The 23303-nt window shown below is 40.5% G+C and overlaps 1 protein-coding gene across 1 annotated transcript in view; it reads left to right on the top strand.

The window, feature by feature from the left end:
* The window catches only part of ZCCHC24 (zinc finger CCHC-type containing 24), a 99827-nt gene that overhangs the window by 71523 nt on the left and 5001 nt on the right, over positions 1–23303 (top strand). The window contains exon 3 of the mRNA XM_054382533.1: positions 19958–20122. Coding sequence (XP_054238508.1) covers positions 19958–20122 — 165 coding nt within the window. The remainder of the gene's footprint in view (positions 1–19957; positions 20123–23303) is intronic.

Below are 23303 nucleotides of genomic sequence, written 5' to 3'. Positions count from 1 at the left end.
ATGTTAGGCAGGACAGACCACCCAGTTCTTATGACAGCAGGGCTGCCATAGCCTACCCCAGTCACCTGAGCAGAGGATGCAAACATCTGCATCACAAGCAATGTGCCTCCTGCTGTCTGCATGCAGGACAACAGCATCAAAGCAGGGGTGTCTGCTCCTCCATGTGCTTCTCAAGTGGCCACACAGGACTTGCAGTCTAGGCAGGCAGCTCTCCACAAGTTATCCCAGCAGCACACGTATGGACACCAAACAGCACTGCTCCCTTGTCCTTCACACTACCTTACACACCAAGCAGAAAGGCAAACCCTTCTGCACCCTCCCTGCCAAACAGTGCTGCCCACTAATAGTTGGTGGCTATACAGTCTGCAGATGTCACAACTGATAACTAATAATTTTCAATACCTCTTCTTGGTTAAAAAGTCCTGTTAAAGGCAGCTCTACCTACATACAGAGAAGGCTGCAAATAGCTTCAACCGTCTGGTAAACAGGTATGACAAGTGCCATTAGAAGCACTCCATATTTTTGCATTTTTGCATTTTTGATCTGAGATCAAACAAAGGCAGAAAATACTTTTGCAGCTGTTCTTCTGCCCTGGACTTAGTTGTGCTTATCTCCTTTTTGGAACACTTCTTTATTTCACAGTGCCTTCAAAAATATACTGTCATCACAAACTTCTTGCCGAGTACCACTCCAAGCTGGTTATTTAGCACTGCCTCTTTCCCAAGTCAAACTCTGTATTTCTACAACACTACTCAAAGTCATTGAGAGCAAAACGCCCACCCTTTCAGGCCAGTCTGTGAAGTAATCACCTGATCTGTTTCCTGTATATGAAGCCATAAAACATCTGCTTCTTAACAGAGCTGAAAGATAATCCTTGCTTGACTACAATTTTCTGGCACCAAAAGCTGATTTTTCTGTTGTTCCCCCCACAAAACAAAAAAACCCAAACAACACCTCTGTTTTGACAGATCTAGTTATAATTGATCACTCATCTGGCACTAACTACAGGGTATCATAGATACAAACTAATTATGGGAAAACCCCAATTTAGAGACCAAATTTTGCATTTAAAAATTTGAGTAAGTTCTTTTTTATTACCCTTTCTACCCTCACTTATAAAAAAATATTTACATGTCTTAAGCTGTGCAAGTTTTATGTAAGAGAACAATGTTTTAAATAACCTGGATAAAGCCTGAGAAAAATATACCACTAAGGCAGGCATGGTAAGAAATAAGCTCCATCCCAGGACAGCAATGTGCAAATCTTGGGGTGCATTAAGAAAAGTGTGTCCAGCAGGTCTCGGGAGGTTCTTTTCTGCCTCTACTGTGCCCTGGTAAGACCATACCTGGAATGCTGTGTGCAGTTTTGGGCTCCCCAATTCAAGAGCGGCAGGGATCTGCTGGAGAGAGTCCAGCAGAGAGCAACAAGGACAACTGCAGGACTGAAACATTTCTCCTATGAAGAGGGACTGAGAGACTTGGGGATGTTTAGTCCTGAGAGGAGAAAGCTAAGAGAGGATCTAATCAATGTCTATAAATGTCTGCAGGGTGGGTGTCAAGATGAATGTGACAGGCTCTTTCCAGTGCTGTCCGGTGACAGAACCAGGAACAAGGGGTACAAGCTAAAACGCAGGAGGTTCCACCTCAACATGAGGAGACACTTCTTTATGGTGAGGATGACAAATCACTGGAACAGGCTGCCCAGATTGTGGAGTCTCCTCCTCTGGACACTTTTAAAAACTCACCTGGATGCATTCTGGTGTGGCCTGCCCTAGGTGATCCTGCTTTTGCAGGGGGGTTGGGCTCAATATCTGTAGGTCCCTTCCAACTGCTAACATTCTGTAATATGCTGAATAATATATTGGATCATAAACCTAAATAGAGTAACAAGGATCTACAGCAGGGAAAACCTGATAAGTATATTATCAGTTATGACAAATTAAGTAAATTCTGGAGGCTATTATTACAGCTTTTTTAGAAGCATTAATGCATTTAAAATTGCTAATAGGTGCTCCAGAGCACTGGATTTTTTTGCCATTTCACAAATTAAGCTGAAGCACAGAATTAAAACTATATACATAGACATTGCAACTACTGTTTTCACCTTAAAACATTGGACAGTCATTATACAACTCCATTTGAAGAAAAACACAGGTTTAGTATCTAATCTTTTAGGAATAGATCCCACTGGAAAAATAAAAGCCATGAAGGAGCTGGTAACACTGCTGACTATCAGAAGAGCTGCTGGGAGAATATGGATACTGACCAATGGGTGCATCTGTCTCCGTGCAAGTTTGGTATTAACACTCCATTCCATGCTACACTGTAAATTACAGTGAATATGTGATTCCACACTTTTTTCTTCCATCTCACTCTTCATAACATGTTATTTTACTATTTTTATCTACTCTTTCTATTGAATTCACTACAGGTTGTTTATAGTCCTTTAATTCCCTATCCATGAACTCTGAAGAGTTTTCTTTACTCATTCTTTCTGTATTTCTACTCAGAAGACCACCTATTCAGCTGTTTTATAGCCAGTGGGAAATACAGGACAGGTAAGGGAAGATATTTTGAACTACTTCTTTGCCTGATATTGAGGATGTGACTTCAGTTCATACTGTTGAAACCCCATTCCTGAGTTATGGATTAGGAATAAACCACTTAACTGTGAATGCTTTAGGGAAGCGAAGACACTCTGGATTCTTCTGCATATGTAGACAAGATGAAGGAGGAGGTTTTTCCTGTTTATATTCCATTTTCATCTGAAGAACTATGTCCATAAAAAGAAACAGATGATGGGCAGTCTCTAAAATTATTTCTTGCACGTTTCCCTGAGCACATCCTGGCAACATAGAGTGCACTGCCCACAGGCCAGTCTGATAACTGTAGCATGTTTTACAACCAAAGCACTCTCCACAACTATCAGAATAGATTAATTCTTGACACACATCTTCCTTTTATCTTCAAGAAGGGACTAAAATGGCTTGGAACACAATTCCTCTTGAGCTAGCTTGGCTTATGCCAGCCTTTAGGATGGGGTCATCTGAGGCACCATCCCACCCATCCCCCCGTTCCAGAATCTTCTTTATCAATTTCCATCAGCTGTCAAAATTTAGCATAGAGATACTGAATTACAGGTTTACTGATGATCCATCTAGCAATAATGTTATTGAACTGTTAACATTCAACATTTTAAGGAAGTTTCCTACATTTACTGAGTGATTTCTATATCCCATGGTAAAATGTATGTAACACCACATTTGCTTCCATTTATCCATGCAAGTTAAATGCCTCATTAATACATCTTTCTAGATCTTTTTCTTATAGCTGCTTATTAATCTTAGATTTGAACTAATTACATATTATGATTAAATTGTTTCAGCTTCTCAAAACTGATTAAAATCCTATTATCATTATCAAAGCCCTGCATTTGATGACCTATTCTTAATGAACATACCCCATTACTCTTAGACAGAAGACTTATTGTGAACATTCAGCAAAACGCAACTGGCACTACTCTCCACTTCAAAGGTAGCTGTGTTTCTGTACCAGCAAATATACTCTGCATGATTTTGTGTGCTATGGAGTGGGACCAAGTGGGAAACAGCCCACAAAATCAACGGCCCACAACATTAATTTAACTTTTCACTGAAACACAGATATCTCATCAGTGAGGTATGATAAGGCTTTAACACAGCCTTATTAACAGACAATTTAAAATAGAAATATACGATTGTTTGAAGTTAAGCTTTCCCAGATCTCCATTGAAACAGTCTTCCTAACACAATTATCTCAGCATTAACCACCTCAACCACTTCTACTCATCACCCTGAGCAGAGATTCCTAAGTGAGCTTGTGCTTAGCTAGTAGATAATGTGATATTTAGAAAATGCCTGAATCTGTTTTCAATAGAGAGGCATGTGGTTGGTGACATGGTGCTATACAGATCAATCTACTTCAATTCAACAAGCAAGCGCATGAGGAGGCAATGCTGTTTGTGAGGAGTCATCTGCTTACTCGTTGAGCAAACTGCCATAAGGGCTTAGTCTCTTCCATAAGCTGCTGTTGATATATTTGTATCCAGTGGAAATATCTACTGTCCCTCAGCATCCTACAGGGCTTACCAGGATGTCTAAGGAAGAACAGGTTTCCCCTGCTTAGTGTTTCTGCCTCTCACACCTACTTTTGATAGAGCTCAAACTGTCCTTAAATGACAGAAAGGGTCTTGTATTGTGTTATAGTGTTGGACAGGAGATACAAGTCTCTGACATTAGAAAAAGCGTACCTGTGTATAAAGTCAGCATGAAATAAATCCATTTCTTTTAGGGTTAATTTTGTGAAGCAAAAGTGAAATCAGCTGAGCAATAGACCTGTACAATTATTGAAGTAGGGACTACCCCAGAAGAACGGTCATTTGTCAGTAGTCAGTCCCCCCTAAAAAATAAACCTGAATTTGCCCTGCAACCCAAGCTGAAGACGTCCATCCAAGGCAGCCCTTCGGTCTGGTCAGACCTGAAGACTAACTGCAGCTCCAGTGGACTACAAAATTTGACTGATGAAATTTTTCTGCCCCCTCAAAGGGTTTTTCCTGAGGCCCTCTGGCTGTCTTCTTCTCAATGAATGCTCTCTTTGTTCCCACCAAGTAGGCAAATGCCAGCGTTACCGAATAAGGACGGCATTTCTGCTGTAGTGTGAAGGCTGAGAAAGGGGATTATTCTGGTTAGCACTGGCCGGGAGGCAGCGCGAGGCCATTGTTTGTGCTGCGACAAGGAGGCCCTTGAAGGCCACAGCCAAGACTGAACACAAGACCTGTGTGTGGGGAGACGTGCACGCACACTCGAGGCAGTGTCCCTGGCCAAGTCCTTAGCCCTGTGGCACACCTGTGTCAGCTTCCTCCCGAGCCCACAAAGGGGCAGCTGCACTGAGGATGATGAGCCCGTCGCGCTGGCTCAGCCAGAGAGACCGGAAGCCCAGGACGGCCTCCTCTTTTGTCACCTTTTTTAAATCGAGGGTTTGTGTTCAGCCTGTGGAGAATAATGAGCCTCTCACCAAGCGCACACTGAACTGCACATCCCCCTGAAATGCAGAGCAGATAAAGTTAACCAGTCCTTGGAAATACTGGAAAACATAAATCAAGGGGCTAGAAGACGTTTGCTGCTGTGCCAACAACCACAGAAGAGTCTGAAGCTGTGGCTTACCAAAACAGCACAGCCTTGATTTGGGAAAAATAACACCCTTAAACTCAGAACATTATAGTATGTCAGCTGATGCACTTGTTCCTCTGCAATTTTATAATTCTGTATTGATTTTTTCCTTAAATCAATAACATCTGAAATACTCCTGTGCCACAGAGAGGAGTACCTTAATAGGAAAAACAACATCAGAGAGTCCTGATAAAGTTCTCAATAGTTTGGAATTTTTCCTTCCCCTCAAAGATCCAGGCAAATTCACTCCTACTTGGTATCTCTGCAACTGAGCAGTCATGAATCCATCCTTAGACTAGCATCTCTCAATGAAAAGAATATCAGGGTGAAAGAGAACAGCGGAAACAATAGAAAAAAGGATAAAGAACTGTACACGTCCCTTCTCCAAATCTTAATCCCATCTTTCCAATCATCCACAGCAAACATCATAGCAAGCATTTTTTACCAGATGCTTCTTGTGCAATACCCTTTCAAAAATAAACAGTGCTTTTAGCCTTGAGCAAACAGAGGCTGCATCCAGTAAAGCCATTTTGCAGTGGCCTGTTCACTGTCTGCATGAAGAAGACTGCCTTAGACTTTAGAGAAGCTGAAGATGGCCTTGGTCACAAACATGTTCCCATGAAAAGTATGAACACAGCACAAAGCCTTGGCATTCCTTCTGCACCCCATAGCCCCTTGGTGGATCCTCTGCTTTCATGAGAGTTCTATTAGAGCAAGTATTCATCCTTTCTATTATTTGCTAATGAGCTTTTCGTTTTATTTGCCTGTGGGTACTGAAACTGTCTGCCAGGACAAAAATGAAATCAGACATTCTGAACGGGGTGATAGGTATAATCTCTAAAACAGAACTAGCACCTTGGGAAACAATCCTCTCTGTCAATACAGACTGTGGAGTGAGGTGTTAGAAAACAGCCCTGTGGAAAAGGATTTGGGAGTGCTGATGGATGAGAAGCTTGACATGAGCAGGCAGTGTGTGCTTGCAGCTCAGAAGGCCAACCACATGCTGGGCTGCATCAAAAGATGAGCTGCCAGCAGATCCAGAGAGGTGATTCTACCACTTTGCTCTGCTCTGGTGAGACCTCACCTGGAGTACTGTGCACAGGTCTGGAGCCCTCAACATAGGAGGGCATAGACCCGATGGAGAGAGTACAGAGGAGAGCCATGAGAACGATCAGGAGGTTGGAGCACCTCTGCTATGAGGACAGGCTGAAGGAGCTGGGATTGTTCAGCCTGGAGAAGAGGAGGCTCTGGGGAGACCTGATAGCAGCCTTCCAGTACCTGAGGGGGGCCTACAGGAAAGATGGGGAGAGACTGTTCACAAGGGCCTGCAGTGACAGGACAAGGGGCAATGGCTTCAAACTAGAGAAGGGCAGATTTAGACTGGATATCAGGAAGAAGTTCTTTATCATAAGGGTGATGCAACACTGGAACAGGTTGCCCAGGGAGGTGGTTGAGGCCCCTTCCCTGGAGATATTCAAGGTGAGGCTTGATGAGGCTCTGGGCAGCCTGGTCTTGTTGGGGATGTCTCTGCAGGGAGATCAGACTAGATGACCCTTGGAAGTCCCTTCTAGCCTGGACCATTCTATGAAAAAGGTGCTCTTAAGACAGGTACTATAGCTGAGCACCACATCTGTCCAAAAGATATCAAATTTGATGGTGTCTTTTAGTTTGGTTTTTTTTTTTTTTTCTTCTTGAAAATATTCTCCCTGTGGAGAGAAACATTATTTGCTCTGTAAGGCCTGTTCATCATCTGATGCTGCTTAGGGTCAGTATATGTCAAAGAATATGGAACTATCAGTTCACCTCAAGCTACTGCTCCCTTTTAAGTCAGCTGTTAACAACAAATCTGAAGTACTGCCAATATCATGTGCTCAGAGCAGCCCAGTGTGAGACTGCTATGGTGACAGCTACTTCTCTGTACACAGGCAGGAAAGTGGTGACTTTCAGGAAGTGAGATTTTACATATCCATGATAAGGAAATGCTATGTGTGTCTTCAACAATAAAATGCTTAAGTATAGGAAATGCTGTATGGGGCCACTGTACAAACATACTGTAAAGGTTGCACATAGTTGAGTAGTTTTGCCTTTAGAAGGAATAGGCACATGGATAATGAAAAAAAGGAAATAGAAATGTCACCTACTTGCATTATTCACTTGTTCAGACGGTTACCATTTTGTTTCACTTTTCTGATTACATTCTGGTCAAAACAGAGTTTACATTAAAAATTTTAAACAGCCATAATTATCTTAATCTCAAAGTTCCTGCTATACAGCTGTATAAAGCAAGCCTAAAACACAGGTGTCCAAGAGACTTAATTTCTTACAGTATGGCCAGGCAGCCTGATGAGTTCAGATATGAGTTTCCTATTTCAACACATAGGAGATTTCATTTCTCTCCAAAGCCACAGTTAGGGACCACGACACAACAGCCATGACCTGATTCAACCTATGATCTTTCAGTTTCCTGAAATGTTTCAGATAATCATTCTGCTGGCATGTTTTGTGACAGATTATGGAAATAAAATAATAACTAGCAGTAAAGAGAAAACTAATCAGTTAACTAACTTCTCAGCAGAATCTGAATCACTGAAAATGGTATAACATCTTTCCTTTATCTTTTCTGTGCATCAGTCATGTCCTAGATGCCACTTTTTTCCTTTCAGTCTAGATATCATTCTGATACGAGAAATCCTCCTCATTCCGATATTTTGGGTATATTGTGCTCTCACTTTTCAGATACCTATTAACATTCCTACTCTCTACATATTGATTACAGTCCATCCTTCCTCATCTTCATGGCACTGCATGTTTCTGTATGCGAGCCAGAAAAATATTAGAGGGAACCAGTTTTCCTCAGTTTCCTTTCATTTGAGTTTCAGTAAAACAGTCAAGGTTCTTGTAATACTATTATTAACTGTTAATGTCACAGAATTGTTTACAAATTTGGGCAGCTGCTGATGCTCTTTTGGTAGCATGACACCAGCATTTTATGATTCCAGCTGGCTTTGTACATAGCGGGGAGAAAAAGCAGTAAAAGGAGCATGATGGAAAATGCAAGTACAACCGCAGGAACAAGACTGATTGAGAAAGGAGGGAAGTAGAGAAGAAGTGAGAGGTGCATATTCATATTATCACAAACCTTGCACCTTGGTTGTCTGAGTCCTCTAAAGAATAGGTGCATATGCCTGTAAGTTTTCACTGCAAACCATGGTTATGTCTAAAACAGTGAGATGTTTGTGATGCTCTTCAATTAAGATGTTAAAAACCTGCTCTTCCATAATAGAGACTCTGACCCTACAGTAGAAGCACTAGCAATGAGCTCCTACCCAGCACCTGCACATACACAGGGGTCCAAAGCAAGAGAGCAAGTGAAGAGCTCTCAAGTGATGTCATGCACATGAACTAAATTGGGTAGTTGGGATTTGAGGGCTCTTGAGGTGAATGGACTTGCACATGACCCTTCTGGGCAGAAAGAGACAGATTTTATTCTACACATTACACATGTGTAACCTGGCAGAATATTTCTAAAGGAAAGAATACTGGGACCAGAAAGAAACAACACCCTTTCACATTTTTAAGCATAATAAACATTTATGCTGTTTTGAGATCAGCAGCTGAAGTCATGCTTCATTTCTGGGCTATGCATAGCATGTCTTTTTCCAGACTTAAAAAGAATGCTGTAATTTAATGCAGGCTGACGGATTCAGTCAGTGTTTTTGTATGTCATCCTGGGGAGAGAAGGGGAGTTTGAGGAGGGAAAGAGGCTGAGGTGGAGAAAGGGAGGGCAGTTGCTCATCTGGTCTTTATTTCCTTTCCCTGTTTCTTAATAGTTCAAGCAAAGGCCCATTCCAGCTAGAAGCAATGACACTCTTATTGTGGTATTTAATTTTGGAGGAGGACAAACCACAGCCTGTTCCATGTGCTAGCATCCTGGGAGCCTCCACAACCATACTGCTTTCAAGTGGAGAGATTAGAGGAGGTTTGGGTAGCCCTTGTTTTGCTTTTTGTTACAATGGGACGCTTTCTAAAGAGGTCTCATGCTTTATCTTTTACGTAAAAAATTTCCTAGCCTTACCTTTTGCCGTATGTTTTTTGTTTACTTTTCAAAATCAGTAGAGACATTACAAGCAGTTAATGGAAAAGTATGTTTTTTACTATCTTAAACCAACCAGGTTGTGAGGAAAACACTGTATAAAAGAAAAAACATCTTTTAAGCACAGCCTTTTAAAAATTGGCTCAAAAAGTGAGGTCAGGGTCACCAATAACAGGTCTTACAGTAGTTCTTGTTCTAAACCCTTATCTCAGGATTGTATAACTCAAGATTCATGGATACTGCTCACTTTTGTAGAAACAAACATTAATTATACTCCCAGAATGTGAGGCACACTAGCACTGCCTGTACTCCAGATGAATAATTGAAACACAGCAAGATCAAGTAACTCATCCACAAACTCAAAGAAAGAGGCTGCCATCAAGCCAGAAAAGCCTGGGCTTGCAGAGGCCCAGTCCAGTGCCTTAACTACATGATCACATTCCCCTCATCATGTGCAATCTGCTGTTGAATTTTCCTTATTGCAGTTATACATGTTCTTATACAGTACACAGGATATGCCATGAACCAGGTCTTGCATCATTAAGGATTTAGTAGGTAGTTGTAAGCAATCCTGCCCCTTTCAAAGCAGAAAGAAAGAAGAAGGCTGAGCAGTTCTAGAAACATCCTTTCTCCTGAAACTTGCATCTTAACAATATTTCCTTTGCTTTCCAAGAGCTGTTTTGAAGAGATAAACCTTTACAAGAGCAAAAGCTTTTCTAGTTCAGGCTAAAAGAAACACAGCTTTCAAAAACAGTTCAAATAGTAGAGACAACACTTACCCTGTATGCAGTTTTTTTAACCTGGACACTTAATAAGGAAAGAAATACCATCACACTCTTAACACCATAATTCAGTCCAAATCTCTTCAGGTAGAGACTTTGCATAAGCACATCTCAGAAGAGCCATAAAGCAGAAGGAAACATCCTACATTTTGAATGGGGCTTCAAAAGCACCTGCCACACAAAGTTGGAATAAAATGACCTCCAGTGACATCTGTCTACCTTGCTATGTAGTTTGTGACCTTTCTAGAGGCAAAATAACAGGGAGGCAGGGTGGTTACCAGAGATATTGCGCTGCTTTTTAAAGAGTAGAAGATCATCATTTAAGCCTGTCAATGCATTACTATATCAGTGCCCACATTAGTCCCAAAAGAAATCTGAAGTCCACATGAAGCCATCTGAGGTGGAACAGTTATACAGGTCAAAAAACATGAGTCTTGAGCTCAGTTTGGAAGAAATAATGTTTGATTTTACCAAGGGTGTGACCCTCATTGCTCCAAACCTCTAATTCTAGCTACTGAGAAAAAGGCCAACATATTTACTGTAGTGTTCTATCAGAGAAGAAGGGAGAGGGAGAGAGGAAGGGGTATTGCCCTTGTGTGTTTTCAAGCAGCGGATGAAGAGGGACAAAAAAGTCCACACATCAGGAAGCTATTAAAATGAATACATTCCTAGTTTCTTCATAATTAATTCAGCATGGCCAATTTTGTATCAGAGAAGGGGAAAGAAAGATTTCAACTACTTCCTTTTATCTCAAGCTGTTTGGAAAAATATGATCTTGTAACACTGAAAAGAAGTGCCCCACTGCACCCTAGCAGGCGAGTGTAATTTTAACTCTTCCACATGTCTAATTTGATATGCAAATCCCTGTTTTCTGTATGACATACAATACGTATACAGCAGAGACTCAAGTTCATTTAGGCACTATCCATCCCCACTTACAGCCCCATCATATTTATTAAACAATACATTGAAAACAGTTTGCTCTACACAATCCTAAGGGGGGATTTTATTCGGTATGCTTGCTTTGTTGTGTTAGTTGACATTTGGTTTACATTTTGACAGTTATCTTCACATGTGTAAGAACTAGAGACTATTCTTCCCCTGTTCTTGAAATTTTAGGTTCTGGGTTAGGCTAAGTTAATGCAATACTTTCAAAAAAAGATTCATCAGACAGCTATTTGCATGCTCAAGTAATTCCATTGTTTTCAAGGTCCTTTGGGAACAAACCTATTAAAGCTATGACTGGCCACAACTAACAAAATTTCACAGTCATTTAACATGCAAAGAGTTACATGCACAGGTGAAATAAGTCCTTGAAGTAGCATTAACCAAAGTAATTATTTACAGCTTTCTTCAACAGGAGGTTGAGGTAGGGTTAGGTAGGTAGGTGAGTTGTGTGCCTCTGAAAGTCTACCAAAGATACTAAACAATTGATCATTGCCTTTTTCCCTGTATATAAATACAGGGTATGACTGAATGTATACTGTTTGAAATTCTAAAACCTGAAAAACTCATAGAATTTTAAATGCGAGGAGGGGTTCACCTCCTATTAAGACTCCACTAACAAGCTTCATCTAGAGAGAAGACGTTTCTGTGCTATACACTACACACAAATTTTCTTATATGAAAATGATTGAAATCTTTGAGTGTTTTTCACTTGGTATGTTATAACAGTGCTTAAATGGCCCAGATGAAATTCAAGGTTACACTACACAAGCTACATCATGGTATGTAGCCCAAAGTGATACAATGTCATGAAAAACACAGAAATGGCAGGGAACAGCAGAAGGACATCTTCCCTGCTGCAAATGCTACAGTCCAATTACATGAACTGATCAAGATTAGGCAGGAAATCTCTTAACGCTGCGTACTCCATCCAGATATTCAAAGTACAACACCAGCCTATAATCACATCTCTTTCACAAATCCTTCTCTACTACACTGGTTGCTTGTGTCAAAACCTCCAAGTATTTATTAAGACAAAGGCCTATGAAAATAGTATTTAACTATTTAATACAGTTATTTTCTCAGTACTGTACGGCACTGAGCTTTTAAATGGCTTTTTGGGGTGGATTTTTTTATTATATATGTTTTCTGTCTCTAAATTAGCCTTGGAGTGCTGACTAGGAATTGCAAAGAATTGCAAACTATTGACTTCTTAAGGCATTCAGTGTTTAGCGATTAATGCATCAGACAGTAATTAATATTTGGCAATTCCGCAAATATTATGCTTTAAACTGACTTAGCACAAGGATATTATATATCCTTGGTGGTTTGAATGATCACCTCAACTCAGCATTTTGTAGCACAAGAAAAACCTTTGTTCCAAAAAGCATGGCTAGGATTCCAAAAACATCTGCAAAAACAGATTTTTATTTAAATATTAGAATGTTTGCTGAGCCAGCTTCTTGGATTTCGAGACTTTGATCAGCATGTCCATGACAACCATGCCCTATCGCTTTAATCATTATCAGAAACCATGTGGGTGTTATTAGTAACAAACAACTGCCAAATTTTACTCTTGGTTTACCATTGTGAAAATGACATCAAAATTGCATTTAACATACAATATGTTGGCAACATCGATTTTTTCGAAGCAATCAAGTGATATATAGTCATACATGAAAATAACAAACAAAATCAGTATTCCACCATTTCAAAATTTACCTGTAAAAGTTCATTGACATGGCTTAATTGATATGCTTCCCCAAAGAGTAAGACTTGGAGAATGAAAATGTTTGTAATAGCAGAAATAGGGTATTTGTTCAAGCAAAATGAAAAGACTAATATTATTGTGGATTGTACATACTACACAAACTTGCATGATTTGTTTAAATGTTCTGCTCCTGGAGAACTCTGTTGCATTCTGAAGACCACCCTGCTAGAAACACGGTAACTGCAGGGCCAAGAAAGTAGAGGACTATAATTATGCTCAGGAGAGGTCAGTGTATGAAGATGAAATGAAGAAGAAATGTGTGTAGGGGCAAACTTCTGCATATGCTTGTCTGTGAAATTATTGTCTATATAAGGCAACAATATACTACTAGCAAGAGCAGAATATGTTGACCCCTGGAGCAGCAAGCAAACACACAGAGAGCCTAAGCAGTCTTACCTGCTTCATATCAAGTAAGATTTTTCTTCATATCACTAATGCAGAAATTGTACTAGAGACAAAAAGGCTGTAACAAAGCTTTTTTTTTTCCTGTATTAACTAAACATTCTTCCTATATTGCATGTACTACTTAAAGATTGAGCAATATTGCATTTAACTCAAAAGTCTTCAGCGTCACTGATTAGCAATGCTGTACACCAGTAGAATGGACTACATGCAGCAAGGAAAACAAGACCAGCTATGTTGGAATTAATTTGCTAAACAAGTTCTCTATGTGTCTGCATATTCTGTTGATACTCAGATTTAAATGTCTACAAAAGTCAGGAAGGACAAGGGAAAAAAGTTGACCAATCTAAGGATTCCCTTTTACAGGCCATTTTGGCATAAAAGTGTGCAAACTTGTCCTCATTCTCCACATGGCCTACAGAGAGCTGAAAAAGGTCAGAGGAGTTCAGTGAATTTCCCAGCACTTTACAACTTGCTACACAGTCAGGACTAGAATGCCAGGATACCCACTATGCCAATACTTTCTTTTTCCTTTTCTAATTGAACATTTTGGGTATGCTTTATCATCATCTTTCTAAAAACTATGCATGTACAGTAGCATAAAATAAGAGTGCTAGGGAGCTTTTATGCCATCTCCTAGTAGTGCTGACTTGTAATTGAGAGCATTGGACAGCTCACACTTCAAATTACATTTCTGGTCTTCTCATTCCCACAAACAACTTGGGAGATGGTCAGCACATCAAGCTGTTTGCTATTATTGCTTTTCTGCTTTATTGAAGCATCCTTACAGAGTTACTCTAAGAAGGGCATCTACCTGTGTCATGCTGACTTTATCTCCCCCTTGTACTGTAATCCTGACAGCTGTGCAATGCAAACTCAGGGGAGGATAGAGAGAAAAATGTTAAATAAATCGTTGCTCTGTGTTTCAGCTTGAGGGAACTCTCTGGCCCTTGTTTATAACGAATCTAGTTTTAAGCAGGGCCTGTGAGGGGATTTGTTTTGTTTTTGCTGACTCTGCAAAGAGATACTTGGAGAGAATTGTCTAGGGAAAGCAAAGAATCTTTTATTATGTTCATCACTGCCAAGTGATTTGGCAGATACCTCCCTGAGATGCACAATCTACTAGGTTGAAAGAGAGCTTGGCTGGCCAGTCACTAGCAGAAAAGCTCAACGAAAACACTTAAAATCTTATAATGGCAAATTTGTGGTTTTGGCTGAGGAAAGGAAGAGGATAAAAAATTAGAGGCAGCTGGGTGTCAGTGAAGAATGGAATATCAGTGTTATTTTCATTGTTGTGCCATGAAAAAAACAAAACAAATCAAACAAACAAAACACCAAAACCACAAATTGGCTATAGCTAAGACAAATATGTGCACTGGCTAGGTAGATCTGCAAAGATTATTTCATTTGACTTCACATTTGCCAGGAAGACCAAGGTGAGGTATTGCTGTCTCATGAATCATAAAGGCAAGGTCCTTTCATCTGGCTATCTGCTAGTGGCCAGAGAACCCAGGCCAGAGGGAGCCCCTTTCAGCCTCTGTGCTAAATCACCAGTCCAAGACTGGTTTCAGTTTGTGCTTGAAAGTCACAAGGAGAGAAGGGGCTCTGGACCACCACAGCTCCCACCCCAGGGGTACATCAAGGAAGGAAGGCTCTCCCTCCTTCAAATCCCCTGCTGGTTTCTGAAGTCAAAGCAGCACAAGGAATCTCTTGAGTAGGCCTAGAACTGGACTATGAGACATACTTCAGGTAATGGCTGGTTTCTGGTCCTTCTAGAAAAATTTGTTTGGTTTTGATCATCCCCAAAGGCCTACCTGTCCTGGTTGCATTAAATGATCTTTGAAATGTAGGACTGAGGATACATACAGGTACGGAAGAACAAGTCTGTTCTGTCACATAGCTGGAAAAAACCCTAGAATAGGACATTGAAACATACTTCAAGTAATGGCTAGCTTCTAGTCCTTGACAGTAAGCCTGTCAAATCAGTATTTACAGCACAAAATTGTCAGCTCCCAGACATTGCTGAAACAAAAATTTCATTTGCATAACGGTTTGTAACCTAGTTCAAATACTAGTTCAAAACATAGTAGCATGGAGGCCCCCCTAACCTTCCGCAGCTAAGGGTGGAAACCAGACCAAAGAGGAAAAAGGGACCAAGCTTAAAGGCAATGGAACAACATATATTAACATGATAACAACAAAATATTTTGCCATTATGAATTGGGGCATAACTTCGCCATATTAACTTGTAACATAAATAAATCCCTATATTCAAGAAAGGATAAAAGATAAAGCTCAGTGAAAGAATTAAAGGACCTAAACCTCAACTAAGGTTTGTTATTAAACAGCATTCAGATCAAACCAGGGTAGGGAGGGAATCTTTAAAAATGATAAATCTCACATTTTAGAAAATAAGAGTCTTTAGGTTAATATCAAAAGACAAAATGTGTCTTCTCACTCTTTTTTGGCACTTAGTTAAGAAAAACCTTTGATGAAAACAGTTCTTGCCCTCCAGCTGGATGAACACTAAGACACCTCTGTCACAGAGCAACCGGGTGCTTGAGCACCCTGCCAGGCAGGGCTGGCTGCTTCTGTGCCAAGGAGCAGGCTGTTCCTTGGAAATGTTTATGTAATTCAACTATGCTGCTGCTGAATCCACAGACAGGAGGAAAAACAAAAATAAATTAAAAAAAAAAAAAACACAACATATAAAACAGCCAACCTCAGAGCTGTCAGGCCATTAATGCATCTCACTCAGGTTTTTGCCTTCCATCAAATACTGATAAGTTTCTGTTTTGTTTGGACCTGAAGGGTGGAGGGAGTTGGAGGGTTGCCTTTGCTGCTGTCAGTGCTTCCTAATGATGTTCCTCACTAGAGAAAATGAACTTGTTTGTTTGAGAATTCAAATTCCCTGTGGGGCTCAGTTTGGGAAACTGAAGATATGGGAAGGAAAATAATGTCTGTCAGGGCAAAGTATAAACATCCATGCAGCAGAAGAGTGAAACACCTACAGAGAATGTTGTAGCTTTGCCAGGAAACTAATTAAATTCACCAACTGAGGAGGGAGCTATGACAGCAAAATAGTTAAAATAAATCAGAAGTTTCATCTAGCAATTATAACAGGAAATGACTGCCAGAGCCAGGGCTCCTATGTTATTTTCCTGGTTGTGTTTCTGATTTACTGAGCAAATCAAAGAGCGCCAAATTTTAAAAGTAGCTTCTAATTTGTAAAGTCTCCATTTATGATGCCCAGCTGTACCACAAAGGGCTTCACCAGCTAGCGTCTGCGGTGCCCTCTCGTGCACTTGTGAGGGCAGAGCATTTCAGGGCTTTGTTGTTCTAAGTCAGCTGCCCAACCTACAGTTATCAGCCTGCTCAAAACAGCCACATCTGAAAGTTTCTCCTGCTTGCAAATTGTGGTTTGCACAACATATTGCTGTGGGAGTCTAACTGTTTAAATGCTCTTTATGGCTGGCATAACATACTGCAGTGGGAGTGTTATGTTTAAATACTGTTTGTAAACATTTTCAAGACTTCTCAGACTACTGACGCCCAATGTCAGTGCTGTTACTTTTGGAAATAAGGTACTCTGTGACCAGCACATTTTCTGAAAGGACTGTTTCTTACTAAGGGCAATGAAGCTTCATTTCCAGGTCTGACTGCAGGAGGTAGTATAAGTATAGTGGGATTGAAACTGAGAATCAGAAATAACTTGTCTTCTGTTCAATAACATAGCCCCAATTGAAATGTCTCTCCATCATGGAAGCTCTCTGTACCCTGGGTTCCTATTCAATTCCATGGGAATTTCCAAATGAAAAGAGCATGTGGCTCCTTCTTACACTGACTTGAATTGTACCACAAATTCCTCAGAGACAGAGCCAAATTAAGTGTTCAGAATAAGGATGTCTCCATAAATTGACATTTTCCTGCCCTACATTCAATTACAATCTCCCATCCTTATCAAGGGATACCATGGATCAGAGGATCACACAGACTGCTTGCCAGCACTCTTTTAGATGTAGAAGTCCAAATGTTTTTATTATACCAATGAACTTTCTTTTTTTTCTCTTCTAAACAATACTTCTGTAAATACACATGTTTTAGTGTCAGCCTCATCTTTGCTATGAACCAGAATACTTAGTGGCTTGTCAGATTGCGTGTCATGAAGCAAATGACAAATGTTTGCCTCTTTGTAACAGAGGCTCCTGCTGCATCTGATTGTTTAAGAATATTATTATGCTAAGGAATAAAATTGAAAAACAGAGAATGTTGTTTACTGAAATTACAGGGGGGAAAAAAATTAAAAAAGAGACGAAGGGAGGCCACAGTAGGTTTGTGGGTCCCCTACTCCTCATCCATTCTCCAGTATGGGGCAGGTTGGGGGTAACACACTCAGTGTTCCTTTTTCCTTTCTCCCATGTGCAGCCTTGAAAGCACCACACTGTACACCACCTCCAGCAGCTATGGGAGCTCTACTCTCAGAGCTTCTTCCAAGCTCTGGTCTTCTGCCAACCACCTGCTTTTTCAACCCATGTGCTCACATAGAAAAGAATTTGGATCTACACATTAAGGAATTATACAAGCTCCTAAAACAAAGACAGACCCTTTCACAGCTTATTGGATCATTTAACTTCTGTAAACTTCATCTGAGAACACAAAAAAAAAAACCTACCAAACAACAAAAAAACCAACCCAGAGGCATGACAAAAGCAAAGTCACTCCCACTAGACCACAACAAACAAAATACAGCACAAATGTGGGCAATATTTTGTCACCTGCTTAGAGACTCTTGGGAAACAGCTTCACCTTTACAGCTGTCTTTAGGGCAGCTGTACAGAATACACTCACCTTCACCTTAACATATTAGTATATTATGTATCTTGCTATTATTTTTATTTTTTGTAAAGTACAACACCATTTTAGCAAGAGTATTTAGAAAAAGTGAAAAATATTTGGATCATGTCATTGTCTAATTTATTACACTCCATTTGGGAATACCTTCCCATTTCTTTCAAAATGGTTTCACTAAGTTGTACAGTTACCAAAAGCAAAAAACCCAATGAAGTCCATGAAATTAGTTATTTCCACTAATCAAAACTACGTCTTTCCTTTGTACTCAGTCCCTGTTTGTGCAGTCCCATATAATAATGCATATCCACATACTAATGATTTGCTAATATTTCATTGTTTAAAGGCTGTGCAAAGCTGAATTATAAAAAGTTTTCTTGATGATAGGTTCTAATGTAATGGGCATATAATCCTTCACTAGTGAGCTATTTCTCTAGATGCTGCATATAATACTAGCAATATGTACTCAGAGATAATTTTATCATAAGGAAGTGGATATTAAAACTATTAATTGCAAAAAGAACATGGGCGCAAGTGTTACAAGAACTTTTGAATGCTTCTTACAGAAGTTACACTCAGAAGTGTTAAACCCCAGCTTCAACATATGAACTCTTCATTAAAGGCATCCACCCTTCATGCCTGCCTCTAGTAACTTTTGCTCAAAGTATCCCAGTTATAAGAACCTTACTTTACTCTATCTAGACCTTTGCAAGGCTTTTGACACTGTCTCCCATAGCATCCTTGTGAACAAGCTCAGGAAGTGTGGGATGGAAGAACAGACAATAAAATGGGTTAGGAACAGGTTACACACTGGAGTCCAAAGAGTGGTGGTCAATAGTGCCAAGTCCAGCTGGATAGTGGTGACTGGTGGAGTTCCCCAGGGATCAGTGCTGGGTCTGGTCCTGTTCCTCATCTTCATCAGTGATATTAATGAGGGGACAAAGTGTCTGCTCAGCAAGTTTGCTGACAATACCAAGCTGGGAAGCTTGGCTGATATGCCTGAAGTCTGTACAACCATTCAGCAAGCCTTGGACAGACTAGAGAGCTGGCCAGAGAGGAACCTAATGAGGTTCAACAAGGATAAGTGCAGAGTCCTGCACCTAGAAAGGAATAATAAACTGCACCAGTACAGGTTAGGAGGTGATCTGCTAGAGAGCCCCATGGAGAAGGACCTGGGAGTCCTGGTGGATACAAGTTATGCATGGGACAGCAATGCGCTCTTGTGGCCAAGAACGTCAATGGTGTCCTGGGGTGCATTATGAGTGTGTCCAGCAGATCGAGGGAGGTTCTCCTCCCCATCTACTCTGCCCTAGTGAAGCACCTGGAATCCTGTGTCCAATTTTGGGCTGCCCAGTTCAAGAGAGACAGGGATCTACTTGAGGAAGTCCAACAGAGGGCTACAAGGATGATTAAGGAACTGGAGCACTGCCTTATGAGGAAAGGCTGAGAGACCTGGGGCTTTTTAGTCTAGAGAGAAGACAGAGAGGATCTAATAAATGTATACAAATATATGAGGGCTGGGTGTCAAGAAGGAAGGGACATCATCTTCTCTCTTGTGCCTGTGATGGAACAACAGGCAATACGTATGAACTACAGCACAGGAAGTTCCACCTCAACTTGAGGAAACTACTACAGCACAGGAAGTTCCACCTCAACGTGAGGAAAAACTTCTTTACTGTAAGGGTCACAGAGCACTGGAACAGGCTCCACAGAGAAGTTGTGAAGTCTTCTTCTCTGGAGACTGGATGCATTTCTGTGCAACCTACACTAGATTATATGGTCCTGCTCTGACAGGGAGGTTGGACTCAAAGATCTCCAGAGGTGCCTTCCAACCCCTAACATCCTGTGATCTCTGCTACTCTCCCACTCTCTTTTTTGGTTATTTATTGCTTCTTCCCTTTGTTTTATAGGCTCGTCCAAAAGGAGAAGGCCTGACTCCATACCAGGGCAAGAAACGCTGCTTTGGTGAATATAAATGCCCCAAATGCAAGAGAAAATGGATGAGTGGAAACTCCTGGGCTAATATGGGACAAGAATGTATCAAGTGCCACATTAATGTTTATCCTCACAAACAGGTAAGAAAAGTGCAGACCTGCTGACATACAGGCTTAGAGCTATGAACGCTCTTCACTTTGTAAAGCATGGGTAAGACTTAAAGAGGAACTTGATGTGGACTATAACATGCCACAAAAACCGATTCTCAGAAAAGCTGCTGTTCTCAGTCCTAGAAATCTGGGCTGGTGTTAGTTACAAAATTCTTTCAGTAAAAATACCTCCAAAACAAAACCTTAACCTGACTTTATTACAGAAACAAAACATGGGGTGTTACAATCAGAGATGGAGTAAAACAAGTTCAGCAGTAGCGACACGCCTCCTAGTTATTCTGGTTCTCTTCATATTTGCACCAATTTAATGTTCATTGTATTGGTGTCAGTGGAGTTACGTCCCATGCTGCTACTTCTTTTTCCTGATGAAATACAATTGGGTGTGGTCACACATGTCAGATTGAGTTGAACCTGCTGCTGTTATTCATACCATGCTGCAGTCATGCCAGCATCAAAAAAAAAAAAAAAAAGCCCAAGTGTGATGGAAAAGGTGAAGATTATTTTAGAAGAGTCTGGAGGTGTGATTTGCCTGAGGTGTAATATATCCTAGCTGCATCTCAGTAATAAATAGAGCTCTGCATGGTTTATATTACCTGCTGCACAGTCAGAGATACTGCTCAAACCATAGACTGTTTGGATGGATGTGTAATAGATGCCAAGGAGACTCCATCACAAGCCTTGGATGTCTCAGTTGCCAAAGTGCCTGCAAAATTCTTCTGAAAACCTCTTTCTATGGGTATTATAAGGAAGACTTCCTATCATTTGCCAGCAGCAAAGGAGAGCTAACAGGCTGCATGAGGTCAGCACTGCTTCTTGATAGAGCTTAGTGTTTGCTAACCCATACAATGCTTTTTATCCAAGCTTCCAGCGTCACAACAGACTCCGTAAACATTTATCAGCATTTATCTGTGTGGTGTTACTCTGTACTGTTTTGGAAAACATGCTCTACCCAGTCACCAGAAGACTGGAGTTTGTAAAACTACAGTGAAAGATACTTAAAAATCCAGCATTTCTAGTTTGAGAGTTAAAGCACCAAAAAAAAAAAAATCTTACTGTGCACTTAAGATTGTTGTAGTAGGTTTTTTTAATTAGCACTACTACACCACCTTAACATTTCTGTAATTATTTCCTTTAGATTTTATATTTTCTTTAGATTTATTGCTTTGTTGGCACCAACCACAAGAGAGTCCTCAGCCTTGTTTGAATTCCTATTCATTTATAGATTTTAACAATCACTTCCTGCCTTCCTCCCCAAGTGCATTATTGGATGTCTTCAGATAATTATGTGCTCATACTACATTTTTTATATGGTGTCAGGGTATTTTCACACTCTTCTGAATCTTCCATTAGATGTTTTTTCCTTATAAAATAACTCATCTAAGAACAGATGCTCCCTCTCCCTAGAAGCCATGCTTTTCTTGTGCCATTTTAACTCCATTTAAGAAAAATAAATCTCTGTCATTATTCTGTAGCACCTATTCTTTCACTACAAAGTCACCATGCTGTGTGATGTGATCACAGTGAGGGTAATCCATAAATAGATTTTTTTCATCTATTTAACCAAAGTCAGATGACCTGGCCAGACAAGACAGCATTTATCTCTAGTGGAATAAATGATTTTTACTTCTAAACAATCTTGTTGATATTTCTTCTCTGCAATTTGTTGAAATTCATCACCTCCTTACCCTACCATTTGGTGAACATATCATTGTGACCTAACAGATAAAAAGGTGTCTTGCACATTATTTAAAAACTAATCATTTTATCAGCAGATGAAAATCACTGTTGGTTCCTCAAAATTAGCTATCTTTATGTCAAGTTACAAGAATCTCCAAAACTACAAAAATTACTTAACTGCAGACAGCTCAGACCACGTCTGAAACCAGTCAGAGTCACATTTCCCTCATGAGGGCATATTCTAAAGAGTCTTTATTCACAGTAGTATATACAGCATGAAAACTTAGATCAGATTGACCTACCCTGTTCTACATCTAATCCTGGGCAGCAGGGGATACTTCCAGGAAGGTGTGGATACAGACACGAACACCTCCAAGAACAATTCCCCATCCTCTGCTATGGCCAAGCCAGTATCTCTGCATTTCCCCAGTTTCTTGCCAAATAGACCAATCTCTGTAGAGTCTGTTTGACTGCTGAAATACAACCACCCCAAGGGTCATCAGGCCTCATTTCATGACCCCTTGATGTGGGAGATTAGGATGCTTTTATCCAATTTAGGAGGAAAACAAAAACAAAAAAGGGGGAAATTTTTAATTTCAGGATTACTTGATATGTATTGCAGTGAATTAGGAGTTTATTCTCAAAATCCAGGCTTGCCCTTTTCTCCAGTCCTCATCTCCATCTCTGCATTTCATATTCCCCATGTGCTTTCCTCAAACCTATGGACTTCTCAGTCCTGCATTCTTGTCCATGTTGTCACACAAAGGGTGGTTTGTGCCTGAGTACTTACATGTAACTGGCTTAGGCAATAATACAGCACTGAAGATAATAATCTCCTCTCCGGGATAGCTCTGGGGTAGCCATTCAAGCACATCTGCTGGTTCTGTGAATGGCTTGTACATCTCTGCTCAAATCTTGGTTTCCTGTGCATACCTTTCATTAGTGGGTCCCTGGAGAGGAGAGCAGCCACACTTCCCTGCCACCTGCTCTTTGTTCCTGGAAGCTTGTTTCACTCCAGGAAACAATCCTGTGCCAATTCTCCACAAGGAATGCCTTAATTCAGCCCTGTGCTCTTAATTCCACATACCCTATCTGTGAAAATGAGCCTTTAATCTCTCTGGGGCAGGAAAAGGCTTCTCAGCTATTTTACAGCTGTGTATGCACTTCAGAGTGCTCTATAAATAAAGCTCTAAATTTCTGTATTTAAGAAAGATACTGAAAAGCATGTGTGAAAAGTAACATAAGAGCCTTATAGCTCTTGTGCTGCCTTTCATTCCCCAATTCATCCATGGAATAGGGAATCAGGTGGCTCTCACACTTGAACTGCAGAACTACTCATCCCAGAGAAGCTCTGCAAGGATGTCTGTTCTCATAACCCGGTTGTGTTCCTCATTTGGAAACTGCATTTCCACCATATCCCTGAAGTAGTAAACTTCCCTGTGGGAGAGCTTACAGGAGTTCATAGGACATGGGA

Source organism: Indicator indicator, chromosome 7, assembly GCF_027791375.1.
Source record: "Indicator indicator isolate 239-I01 chromosome 7, UM_Iind_1.1, whole genome shotgun sequence".
Lineage (NCBI taxonomy): Eukaryota > Metazoa > Chordata > Aves > Piciformes > Indicatoridae > Indicator > Indicator indicator.
Note: the sequence above shows the minus strand (reverse complement) of the source record. Positions and strands in the feature narration are given on the sequence as shown.